This window comes from Daldinia vernicosa (assembly GCF_022497035.1).
Source record: "Daldinia vernicosa strain CBS 139.73 unplaced genomic scaffold F5Y00scaffold_69, whole genome shotgun sequence".
NCBI lineage: Eukaryota > Fungi > Ascomycota > Sordariomycetes > Xylariales > Hypoxylaceae > Daldinia > Daldinia vernicosa.
The window spans coordinates 111,354-124,383 of record NW_025953985.1 but is presented as its reverse complement, the minus strand read 5'-3'; the positions used below and the strand labels follow the sequence as shown (position 1 = coordinate 124,383).

Sequence of the window (13,030 nt, the reverse complement as noted above, 5' to 3'; positions counted from 1 at the left end):
AGGCACCTACCAAGCAGTTGGGTTTAGAGTTACGCTGCTAGCATTAGGTATACGTCCCTATCCCTGTTTCTAGAAGGGCCTGCGATTCGTGCTTCTCTTATTCTTCTCTTATAAGTCCATGAACGAAGTTCGTTTTTCTTTCACCGCAAAGCAAAATGCGGTATCGCTCTAATGCCAATTCTAATATATAGCCCAATTCCATAAGTCAGAAGCTGTGCCCGCGGCGTGTTCCGCTCCCATTTGTCCAAGGCCTAAGCCCCCCCATGGATCTCCGATGCAAGCTGGCAAGCTGCAATGAGGTTACCCCTGGGCCGTGCTTTATATGAGCTGTCTTGTACATACAATCCACGGCGCCCGCGAAACACTTTCAATGGAGCACCGAATCTTGGGTGAGATATCTGCCGGGACCCTCGTTACTCCAGATCCGTGACCTCGAATACGCTTCGCAGTAACATCACAATGATGGAGCTAGCTGCCAATCCTTCCTTTCTCCGCCTCGTGCATGCGTCTAGTGACCTTGCCCCCAGCGCTGAGGCTTTCCCCTCATTCGCCTACCAGAGGGTTTATACTGGGTTGCTACAGCGGCCTTCGCGATGACATGCCCAAACCACCTTGCTCGTTTCTTTTCGCGGTGAGGTGAACCGAATTGTCGTAATTGTCCTCGCAACTCCGATTCCCGGGCTGATTCCCATATTTCCCGTAGCGACGTAGCACCAGTTATTACTGCGTAGCCATGGTGGACATGACCGTTGCTCCTGTTCTTAAACAGGTCGCTACCCGGCCGTATGTCTGTGACGGGCAACAATCCATACTTAGACCCAGTGCTGCTTCCTCTTCTTCCCTCTTCTTAAATACTAAGCCCGACGCTATAGCAGCCATGGCACATCCGCAGACGCAGTTTACGCAGACCGAATTCACCGGGGCGTCGCTGCTCCAGACACGGCGGACAACGGTGGGACGGGCGACGGCAAAAGCGCAGCTGAAGCGGATGAAAGACTCGGGACAGTACGACGCGTTTAGCTTGAAGAAGAAGCCGACGTACGATAAGTCCCGCTGGCCGTGCCCGCCGCCTGTCTATTGGGATAGCGATGTTGCTAAGTGGATCGAGGGCGCGTGTTATTTGCTCAGCGAGGAGTACGACGCCGAGATCGATGCGGCGGTGCGGGAGCTTGCGGATATGATACGTAGCGCGCAGCAACCGGATGGGTATTTGAATACGTGGTTCACGATTGAGGAGCCGGAAGGGAGATGGTCGAATATTAGGGATAAGCATGAGCTGTGAGTTCTCGTCCAACCTTTCCCCCCCTTATTATGGAGTTCGAGATTCAGGGGCAGATAGTTGGCTGACCTTTTTCGTGCAATGAAGGTACTGTGCTGGGCACCTGATAGAAGCGGCGTTGGCGCATAGCAATTACTACAAGAACAACCTCCTGATAGAACCGTTGGAGAAATACGTCAAGTTGATCAGCACGGTTATCGGACCGGGTCCGGATCAGGTCAGTATCTTTTGCCCCTTTTCCTGGTCGGGAGGCGGCGAACTTTCTCATAAGGACTACCGTATAGACTGACTTCTACCTAGAAACATGCCTATCCGGGCCATCCAGAGACGGAGCTCGCGCTCCTTCGTCTCTACACGGCGACAGGGAACGAAGACGCCTATAAGCTGGCCCAGTATTTCGTGGAGGAGCGTGGTAACCCGACAGGCCAGGATGGCCTCCACTACTACGAGTGGGAACGACGGCAGCGTGGCGAAAGCCCGTATCAACGGCCGGACAGTTACTCGATGCACGATAGCGGTTGGTATAACCAATCTCACGTTCCGATTCTAGAACAGAAGACTATCGAGGGCCATGCTGTCAGGGCCATGTATCGTGAGTATTTCTCGGAAGCTACCTCCCCTTTTCAGCCTTTTTCCGACGTATTTCTTTTTACGCCGATCATTACCGGTCGTCAAGGACGTCCGAGTGTCTAGCGACTGTGGGGTCTCGGTGTACTCTATCGTGATTTAGGGGCTCTGTGTCTTCTGCCAGTCAATGGTTGGGGCGATGACACCTCTATCTATATCGAATTGCCACAATGACAAGATTCTCTTTGGATAGTAAGTGCTAATGTTGGTATTGCAGTCCTAACTGGTGTTGCCGATCTACTATGCCTAGACGAACTTGGAGTGAGGCCTTACGCACACAAGAGTGAGTATTTTGAGGCCCTTACCAGGCTATGGAACAATATGGTCGATAAGAAGATGTACCTCACTGGGGGGATCGGGTCGATGTGGCAATGGGAAGGCTTTGGTATCGATTACTTTCTACCGCAGAGTTCCGACGAAGGTGGGTGCTATAACGAGACTTGCGCGTCTATCGCCGTCATAATGTTGGCCGAGCGCCTATTACATCTTGATTTGAACTCGAAATACGCCGACATAATGGAGTTATGTCTCTACAATGCAGTGATGACAGGGCTAAGTCTAGAGGGGACCGCATTCACATACGTAAATCAGCTTGCGAGCTCGGAGTCTGATAAAAGCCGCCGAGAGGATTGGTTTGATACATCATGTTGCCCACCGAATGTTATGCGGCTTTTTGGCTGCCTCGGGGGATATCTATGGGATTACGGAGGCAGCGGAAAGGATGCCTACGTCAACGTACATCTATACACAACGGCCAAGGTTACGTTTCAAGTAGAAGACCAGCAAATCGTACTCGAACAAAAGTCAAATTGGCCGTGGGAGGGGAATACGCTATTCCAGCTGCAGGCCCCGGCGTCTACGGGCGTAACTATCAGGTTAAGGATTCCTTCCTGGGCGCGAGGGAATTTCACGGTAAGCGCCCGGTTTGCCCCTGATTAAGAGGCCCGTGAGGCAATATCGCTAATGTCTGGACAGCTCACGCCGAGCCACAAAGCTGCAGAGGTCGAGAAGGGTTACCTGGTTCTCCCGTCCGCTTACACTTCGGCGAATAGGGCCTTCTCGATCCAGATCGACGGGTTCAAGCCCCGATTCATCTCTCCACACCCCTATACCAATCAGAACACGCTTACCCTCGCTCGTGGGCCGCTGATCTACTGCGTGGAGGATGTTGACAATGCATGGGAGCAGGACCACTTCCGCAACGTCGGGATTAAACCCGACTCTGAAGTCACCGAGAAGGAAGAGGAGACGAACCAAATGGGGGAGCGCTACATTGCCCTCCGATCGGTCGGTTGGATCCGCAAGATAGATGATCGGACCGAGTCGAAGTCCGGCATCGAACCCGGTATATCCCTCCGTCAGACGGTGGTGGCTGAGGAGAAGGAACTCACCTTCATCCCCTACTATCTCCGTGCGAACCGTGGTGGCAGGGGCCACATGAGAGTTGGGCTACTAAGGGGCTGCTAGGGGGCTTCTAGGGGAGGGGGGCTGCTATGTACTAAGACGATGAAGAACCCGAGAGACCCGTGTCGTAGTAACATCGTCCTTCCGCTACTACCCAGTTGAGTGTGGGATTTGCTAGAAAGACGTTGGAATAGGCACGTTCGGCGCTATCGTCATATCTACCCCTTGCATACCCCATCGGGCAAGCTGCAGGTTCGGAAGCCTTATCGTCAGATCGTTACCTAGTATGGGTGCCAGCCATGGTACGCTACATTTAGTTGAAACTGGAAATCCGGATACGACTTGATTATCTCAGCTTTAATCATATTTGTCTATGTAGCTGTGCTAGCAGCCAGCTGATGATGGGATCGTCTTTTGTGGCACATTATATACAAGCTATGTAAGAGGTGGCTTGGGAAGCTGGCTCAGGGGTTGTCATTGTTGAGTTATTTTTATTTGTACTTTTCTACTTTTTTACTTTTTATGAGCTAGGTATTGGGAGAGAGAGAGAGAGAGAGAGAGGAGAGGGGTTAGGAAAATGAATAAAATAAAATAAAATGAAAACATGGGTGTAATACCTTACAAAGATCGTCCGCAGAAAAAGAAATAAATCTGCAGACGGCGACTAATAACAAGTTGGCTTTAACCATCATTCTCCCATCAATGAAAATACTCTTTCCGACTACTCTTTCGCATGTCAACGGAAGTGCTCCGCGAAAGAGTGTATAGGTAAACAGTATAGCCTTAACTTCAGCCAATCATTTCGGTTTTTGTATCGGTCCTCATTCGCAATCTTAACCCGAGCCCCTTCAGTCAGCAGCATGGATATGCCTCTAACTCGCTTCAAGGTGAGCTGGTCAAGCCTTGTTTCCTCGCATGCTTTGACCAATGACGTTCTTGTCTCCTCACTGATTTTAATCAATCGGTAAGATGTTCCGACGAGCCCTCGCTCTAAGCGCACCACCGACCTACTAACTTGGCCCTCCACGATCGTCGAACGTGTTTGTACCGAATTAGAATGCTTCTAGAAACCCATGCTTTTTCTAGCCCGTACGTTACATGATAGACGGGCCCAGTCTCGATATTTGTAAGTCGCATACATAGACGCTTGCTATGGCTTATAATACGTCGGGGAGAGAGCATCATGAGTTCGAAGGCTAGGCTAGAATCTATCATATGTCTATACCGAAATGGAAATGGATAGTGTTACGGACGAAAGTACTTGGCGTAAAAGCCCTTCCCCTGGAAGTGAGGCTCAAGAAAAATACCAATGTCCTCGCTGTCCTAGCAGCTTCAAACGACCCGAGCATCTAAAGAGGCATCAACGCAGCCATGACGGTCACAAACCATTTGTCTGCTCTATCTGTTTGAAGCGATTCTTTAGAAGGTATATTTGCTATACCTTTCGACTTTTAAGATGAACTTGCACTGATGTTTCCAGCGACATTCTAACCCGCCACGAACTCATGCACCTTGCAGCCCAAAGAAACAGCCACGCCTTCAATCGAAAACGGGCCTGTACAGAATGTGCAAGGGCACGAGAAAGGTGCTCGAGGGATGAGCCTTGTCTGAGATGTTCAACTAAGTCTCTTCAGTGCCTGTATCCCGACGATGGATCACAGAAGTCTCATCCCTTCGGCAATGAGTCCCCAACCGCTCCTGGGAGCGAACACAGACTACTCGAAGACTACTCTCGATATGCATCGCAAGGTTCGTCGATGCACTCGAAACAGGAAAACTATTCATCATCATCAAACCTGATCCAAAGGAAATCCGTCAATGAAGACGACGGCCCTCTTCGTGAATTCATACGCACGCTAAGACCCCCAGCGGGCTCGTCCTTCATGTCAGACACAGACCGTTCGTCAAACTTACTCTTCAAACCCTCTACCTTCAATCAAGAAGATCAATCGTCTCTATCCTCGCTCGCCCTCGGCGGTGGAGCGGGCGAGCCCAACGGTTTCGAACACAAGAGACTCGAGGCGGGTCGCCAAGCTTCGCTATTCGACCAGCCGGGAAGCTCTTCCTTCACCCCCGCGCGCATGCATGACGCGATCAACCTCGGCGAAGCTCGTTTCGGCCAAGCGCCGCTCGGCGACTATTCCAATCTCTGCCCCCCGCCCGCGGCCGCGGCCGCGGACCCGCCTTTCGATTTCCATTCCGAGGCAGGGCCTGGGTCGAGGGATAACATCGACCCATTCTTGTCGATGCGCACTGGACATGGCGCGGGCGACCTTTCGTCTGTGTCGGATCCTGGAGGTCTGGGTCCGACGATGACGACGACGACGACGAGTGCGGGCCCCTCGACCGCGTTGACGGGGGCCGCGTCGCCGGGGCTGTTGTCCATGGCGGATTTCAGCTCGAGGCCTATTAATTTGAAGGCGTACGAGGTCATCGCGAGTAATTTCAAGGAGCTGTCGCTGGAGTTCGGAGGAGGCTCCTCGTCGGCTCGTAGTAATAATATCTCGGAGTCCCAGCGCACTGCTCAGCATGAGCTCTTTGTGAAACTCTACTACGAGCACTTCAAGCAGCAGGCTTACTGACCGACCGGCTACCTGGTTGCGGGGGGGGATGCACGCGCGCCGCTCTGCTAACGTGGGCATGAGAATCCGACTGGGGTGGACTTCGTACATAGCTCCTGTCGGCCTTCAGTCAGGCTGGGTTGTGCCGCGAACCGGCGGCTAGGCAACACATGCTGTCGCAGAGCCGCATTGGCGATCGAATAATATGGTGTGTTACAGCACGTTACCTCGCATGATGCCGGTATGGACGCACAAGGCTATTTCCGAATTGTTTGCCTCCCTGGTTTCGGCCATTCTCTAGCCTCGCTCGTGCAGATTGTCTGGTCACGCTCGAGTAGGCAGCTCTGGATACGGTGGAACATACGAAAGGACGGGATATTTACTTATCTCCTACTATATGTATATGTAATGCTTGGGCTGGATTCGATACGCTGGGGTTACTGTTGTAGCCTCGGGGGAGGGCTACCTACCTATCTAATGAGCGTGTTGTGTCTAAACAGAGGGGGTAGGGGTAGGGAGTATGTAGTAACACTATAGTCTACATAGCAGTCGTCGCTTATAGAGACGGCTCATCTGCCTACTCCTTGTTTGTGTATTCGCGGCCAATGGATTTATTCATTTATCTAGTCGTGTTTCTCGATTGGACTTAACAGCCTTATACTCGCTCTTAGATATGTACACTTTCATCCCCTAACAAGGCGAACACTATATAAGAAGCTGTCTTATTAGTCGGTTGTAATCTGACTGCATTTAAAGCCTTGACTCTTGACTCCTCCAACAATCTCCAACTTCATCTCCAACATATATATATACCCATATATAATTGGAGATGCTGTTATATGCAGGTATATAGATGTCATTGCTGAGTGCAGGTGGTATTACTTACATATAATCATGTAAGGTACCGAGGTAGACATCGGTACTTATTCCTCCATATGTGATCGACGTCACATACATTAGGTATAGGTATGCAAGGTTACATATTACATTAACTAACATAACATGTATGTGGAAGATTCACAATCACATCTAGAGTAACCTCGTGCTTGTTATATACAGTAGTAGGTACTTTAAAGTGCAGTTGCGATATTTGGAGTCATAAGAGAACGGAAGGAAGGTACCCTATAACTGCCCTATAATGTCGGTGATAGGCCGGCCGAGCGGAGCTAAGCTCTTGGTAAGTGCAAAGGAAGGTTCTTTCTAAACATGGCATCTACTTTCTCAATTCTCAATTACAATTGCAACTTCATTTAGTTATTTACATCTACAACTTCATTTCTCTCTTAACAATTAGGCAACCTTTATCTCTTCACATGAAGCCCGACGAAAAGCTATGTATAATCTCAAAGGTTGTGGCACCAATGTAATCTCGCCAACTCATAACATGCATAGCTGCCCAACTGCTTCCACCCGTGTCTCGCGCACGACTATATGTACTTGAAGGTTGCCTTCTTTTTGATTCTCGCAGATGGTTCCTAAATTGCTGCGATGACACGCCCCCTCACCGAATTACGTTCCTGCGAAATGTTCCCTTCTCGCGTGGTGCTTTGCCTTAATCCTGGCTGAGGGACTTTGATTGTCGGTTCCTGCATCGATGTTTATTACCTGAGTGCTGAGTGCGGAGGGCTGAGGGACGCCAAGCCCTGCACAAATAGGCCATGTCGTGGGATTTAGCCTGCAGAATGCAGGAAACAGAGCGACACTGCATGAGAAAGAAAGAAAATTAATCAACCCGATGTCGATGGGGAAGCATTAAGGCGAGACGCAATTCACAGCTGAGCCTTGCCAATTCAACATCGTTATATCGGGATAGGGATACCTATTGATATCCGCTCGCCCATTGGCTTTTCTGAAAGTGGACTTCGGTCAGCTCGCTTGACCGAGTCTCATGGACCTCAGATCTCTATTAAGTGGGACGCAGCCGCAGAGAAGATGGCCATGCCTCTGTCTTGCAGATTCCCCTCAGAAGCCTCACTTCTGGCTGATATGCATACATGCATATATACAATTACTGTATGCGTGTCTGAGGCACGGGACTAGAATCGACGAAACTGCGGCACCGTGCCGTGACATTCCAATTCTCTCATCTTTGGTCGATGGGGGCTAGCCAGGCAGCGAATGGCAGGCGAGCAGAAGCGCTGCGTTGGCAAGGCATTCGGTGGGCGAACTACAGGTTGCCTGAAAAATAAAGAAGCGTTGTAGTCCCTAGCTCACGTTTTATTCGATAGCTCGTCCCTATTGAGGCTGAAGTCCTACCCTCTGGTGGCTGTGTCGTACGTGTCTTACAGGCACCAACGACGACTAAATGTCGCACAGGATTCATCGAAAGCCCTCAAGACGACCGACGTGACGTCTATAGATCCCCCGGGGTTACAGCATTGCCTTGATGGCCAACTGTCAGCGTTTGGTCGTTAATATTGCTTACCCCAAGGAATCTACGGGTGTCTGCCGCTATGGGTTACTAACCAAGCTCTACTTTCAGCTCCATCTACCAATCCCGTCTCGTGATCTTCCGCTAATTCGCTCGAATGCTTACACTTGCACATATGTTTCCACATCCTTATTGCACTTGTCAGCCTTACCCACGGGAGCAGACCGCGTTCATGTGGCATACGGATGTTTGGGCTGAACTCTTCTTGGCTAATGGTCCACATCTAGGTGGCATTGCCTTAGAATGCAATGCTATGCACCCTCTCTTCCAGAGTCCGCGGTCCAAGCTAGTTGCTATCTGTAGGATACGCTCACCGAACCCAAACAGGATGTCTCACTTCGACCTTCTACAGGATTCGCACGATACCCCGGAATAACTCGAAGACTAATTCGCAACGCGCGCGTCGCTTAATTGCATCCCCGCGAGCCGAGGGGGGCGGCGGCCTCGGTATAGCTTATTTACAACCTGCCAAAACATATAGTAGCTCGGATGTTATCCGAGATGTTCTTATGCACTACCCAAGGACGATGCTACCTACTATCTGTTATGAGCATGCGTTGCCGCTTATTGTTTAGAGTTGACCACCTTACTTACCTCACCGCGTCCTGCTAGAAGAAACCGAACATCTCAGCCGGACACCTATTGACGCATCTCGAAGCCCCAACTAGACTAAACGTCCGCCTCACCTAGGAAAATATGCAGTTTGAGCCTTAATTGTCCTACCGACGCATGTTGACTGTTGTTGCACCAATAAATGATCACCATGTATTAGTTGGAGTAAGATTTTGGCAACTTTGATAACAGAGAGAGACTATATCAACTCCCCAATGAACATCTTTAACCACAGGTCGCAACTGATAGTTTTGTATTACCACACCTTTATATCTCCAGCCACCTGTCAACTCTATTCCATCAACTGCTTTGCATATTGATCCCTAGCAACAATAAGTTTACCTTGCCATTTGAGTCGTGTCCCTTAGAGGGGATAGCCTCCTATCGGTATAAGTACAGCTTCATCCCATGCGGCATATCCCCATATTCTCAACGAAGACATCAGTATAATAGAACGATACACAGAAGAATAGGAACCTTCTCGGCTTACCAGTTTAATTATGGATAACACATACACCTCTGGCACTGATTACGGATACGGTGACCAGTCTTACTGGCCAACCAGTGCAGCTATGGCTAGAAACGTGTCACATGGAAGCGGATATAGTAACTACTCGGCAGCCAGTAGCGGGCAATACGATATTGCAGGGTCGCCAGGCTCTGAAAATATTAGCAGCTATGATTTTTTGAATGTGCAAGATGGAGGAGCATATGTATCGGATGTGCAAGAATACGATGCGAACAACCAAGTGGAGCAGCAAGACTTTCAGTACCAGTTCTACGACTTCGTTGCCAGCGACAATTCAGGGCAAGGCCCGTACTGGAGACTGAGGCCCGAATATACACCGACAGAAACTTATCCAGAAACCCTCCCCGTTAGTGGTTCTGATGTGTAAGTATCACTATAGAGTATACGCATGCTATGTTGTTCAGGTTCTAACAAACTCGTTCAGGTCACCTCCCGTTAGTGGCGCCTCGGCCGCTGGCGATGCCTCGGGCCGCCACGTCTGTCTTGAGCCTTTCTGCAACGCATCGCCATTCAAACGGAAAGCAGATCTTCAGCGGCACTACCTCCACAGACATCGCGATGCAAACCAGAAAAAGCCGTTCCCCTGCGACTGGAAGAAGTGCCAGAGATCTAAAGAGCCATTCTATCGACTCGATCACTGCCGAGAGCATTACCGTGACTACCACATGGAAGACTTATTGCGACGCAACTCCAACAAGGAGAACAGCGAATGGTGGAAGAGTCGTAATTTTGATAGCAAGTGGTGGCGCTGTGCCAGATGCCTCAGCCGCATCCCCATCGATAGCAAGGGTTTCGAGTGCGCCAAATGCAAGACGACTTGCGAACCCGAGAGACGCAAGCTGAGGGGCTACAAGTAAGCAGCCACATTATGTAGCTGCGCGACAATACGACTCCCAGGTTCAGCATCTGAGGTGCATGAGACTTAGCTTATTCCAACCACCGACGCTAGGTACATTAATCCAGCACGTTTTAGCGACAAGTCTACGCCCTGACTATTCCTTTCGTACCTCGCATCTAAGCAAAATTTAGAGATGAGGGAGACCGAAATTCCCGCACGCCCTCTTCCTTAACCTCTATCATTCCCTTTTCTTACCCCGGATTGATCTACTGCACACTGCCGCATTTAGTGGCACTTCTCCTTTTAACATATGGCGGTGGATGGCGTAGGGCTGGACATAAACTACATAGAAGGCGGTATGTTTTACGTGGTTGTTGGGTTGGCCACGGATCATTGCGTATTAGGACTACGTGATAGATGAGACAGTATGGTGATTTTGTTACTCCTTTTTCTTGTTTGATTATTTTCTCTAAGTTATGCTGGGATGAGCGATGAGGCTATGCTTGTTGATTTACTTCGTTTTCCGTTTGCGTTGAATCGACTAGGGTACTACCCCGGTCAAGGCGTTTCCTGGTGGCTGTATGGATATCATATCATGTTCATTAGGAGATGTTGTGGCGCAGGACTAGATAGATACTTTAGACATTTGGTTTGGTTCCCTCTTTTATCTTTTGTTGTCTCGTTCCTTTTCCCTGAGTCGTCAATGTGGATAGAATGGATGGGAGTAGGGTATTGTATGCGGAAGACCCGGATATTGGGATTTACTGCTAAGGACTTAGGTAGTTGGTCTGTACTTTTTCTGATTTTTTCTCTCTCGGACGTTACTTATTTGGAAATGTTACGCATGGACGGATGGTAGGGCTGTCACTTCGGCGGCAGGTAGGGTTACGTTTTATGCTACGGTAGACAGATGCCGTGGTTCCTTCGATCGGTCGGTCAGCTAGGCAGACTTTCTAGCACGCCGAGGTCCCTTATCCTCCTTAGGTATCCTCTCTAGACAAGGAGTCCTGGATATGTGGCCTCTTGGCGAGGGCTGCATGCACACGCGTGTACTTGCAGCAGCTTTGCGTTACAAGGAGAACTAATAGAGTAAGGTTGAGCCAGATTTGCTCACTACATATGTACATGTGGCCAGGGCAGGTCTTCCCCTGCATCTTCTCTGCCTAGGTTTATCTATAAATTGCATACGAGACATCTATCTACATACTTCGGTCTGGGTTTTCTATTGTTGCTGCGTAGGTAGGTATGGATGCAGGTCGGTGATTAAATGAGTCATCCGGCCAGATATTGGACACAGTATACGAAAAGGGGATACTTTTATGTAACTCGACTCGGCCGTTGTGCCGAGGCCGCCTGGACTGCCTTGTTTGTTGGTTTATTCCGAGGGTTTTCCTCATGCACGAGGTTACATAACCAAACCCCCTGGCCTTACGTGCGTAGTGTATGGCCTCGCCAAACTACCTAATATAGTTGTCTCTTACTTGAATACCGGGTAGGTATTTATGAAAATAGGAGAAAAGTACGTCGATTATTTGTGTATGTTTTTTAGGATTCTAAAGGATACAGCTTCGCGCATCTCGGGTATCACTACATCACGGATACGAAGCTATACACCGAGATTTAGGCATGTTAAGGGGTTGATACATCCGTTGGCACGTCTAGCACATCATCACCTTGCGCGTTAAGGGTCGAGTAAGGTCGATATACGGCGACATAGAGATAGCTGTAGCTACGAGGCATTTTTCAAGCATTGTATACCTCCCTAGGTTGTAGTGGGAGATTCAAGGATGCTTGGCATTGATTTGAACTGCCGTTAGGGTTGATATAGCTGAGCGTACCTAAGGTGGTATATATCGATCCTTTAGACTACCAAGATACCTAGGACGAAGAGTTCTTAGCTATATCGGTAGCTTAGTATTAGCTACGTCCATAGCTTTACGGGCTTTAATAGAGTCGTGTTTTCGCTTTTGTTGGTATCCTTACGATACACCTTATGTACCCTTTGACTCGCAAAACACAATACATCAGGTACTTACCGGGTAGGTATGTAAGTGTAAAATACCCCTAAGTAATCATCCTTGAGGCCCAAAGGTAGAGCGGCTACGACCCGGCATAGGAATGTTAGTTGGACACCTAAGTAGCTGTTTTTATCTGTATCATCTCTATTTTTAAAGACTCTCGTATCCTCCACGTACGGTTACATTATAGGCTCTAGCGACGCGTTGGGTCATATCGGCTTCTCCGACGAAACTCAATAAAGGGGTTGGGGAACTAACTTGGCCTATGTATGTTGTGCGCCACCTGCTTATTTCCCATGCAATTCCCAACTTGCGGTGAGTTGAGAGTTCCGAATGTATTGTTTTTTGTTGTGTTGTGTTGTCCTAGCGTGTCATTGAGGTCTCTTGAATGGTCCGGCACAGCATTTTTTCGACGCCCCCATTAGGTAACTATCGTTTTTGGCCGTGGTTGGGAGTAAATAAATAAATAAATAACAATTTATTCAATAAACATGTCGATAGACCTTCGAGGCAACTGTATCGGTGATCTTTTTTTTTCGACTCTTTGTTACGGAAATTTTGTCAGGCTAGTCTCCTTTTCTGATTGTTAGGCTGGATGGCTGGCCCGATCAAGTAGGGCCAAGGTATCACCAGCCCTACTACCGGATACGAATTTAATGAATGCTAGATTAAATTTCTAGATAATCAATATTGCTCACCTTTCATGGGGAGCCCCGGCAATATTTTTCTTG

At 49.1% G+C, this 13,030-nt stretch overlaps 4 protein-coding genes across 4 annotated transcripts; all 4 read left to right on the top strand.

Moving 5' to 3' along the window:
• Positions 1 to 877: 877 nt before the first annotated feature.
• Positions 878 to 3,373, top strand: F5Y00DRAFT_255836 (glycoside hydrolase family 127 protein; the record flags this gene model as incomplete). Its single annotated transcript, XM_048010332.1, has 5 exons — positions 878 to 1,278; positions 1,367 to 1,496; positions 1,580 to 1,871; positions 2,124 to 2,818; positions 2,882 to 3,373. The coding sequence occupies 5 exons, from the start codon at positions 878 to 880 to the stop codon at positions 3,371 to 3,373; spliced, it is 2,010 nt and encodes a 669-aa protein (XP_047860634.1).
• Positions 3,374 to 4,146: 773 nt separating this feature from the next.
• F5Y00DRAFT_189200 (uncharacterized protein) lies at positions 4,147 to 6,003 on the top strand. Its single transcript, XM_048005141.1, has 2 exons — positions 4,147 to 4,736; positions 4,791 to 6,003. Exons 1-2 carry the CDS (start codon positions 4,540 to 4,542, stop codon positions 5,890 to 5,892), a joined length of 1,299 nt encoding a protein of 432 aa, XP_047860633.1. The 5' UTR covers positions 4,147 to 4,539; the 3' UTR covers positions 5,893 to 6,003.
• F5Y00DRAFT_189201 (uncharacterized protein) lies at positions 6,004 to 6,573 on the top strand. Its single transcript, XM_048005142.1, has one exon. The coding sequence runs from the start codon at positions 6,115 to 6,117 to the stop codon at positions 6,406 to 6,408; it is 294 nt and encodes a 97-aa protein (XP_047860632.1). The 5' UTR covers positions 6,004 to 6,114; the 3' UTR covers positions 6,409 to 6,573.
• A 2,473-nt stretch (positions 6,574 to 9,046) lies between these two features.
• Positions 9,047 to 10,533, top strand: F5Y00DRAFT_189194 (uncharacterized protein). The gene is made up of 2 exons (XM_048005140.1): positions 9,047 to 9,806; positions 9,868 to 10,533. The coding sequence occupies exons 1-2, from the start codon at positions 9,415 to 9,417 to the stop codon at positions 10,298 to 10,300; spliced, it is 825 nt and encodes a 274-aa protein (XP_047860631.1). The 5' UTR covers positions 9,047 to 9,414; the 3' UTR covers positions 10,301 to 10,533.
• Positions 10,534 to 13,030: the final 2,497 nt, after the last annotated feature.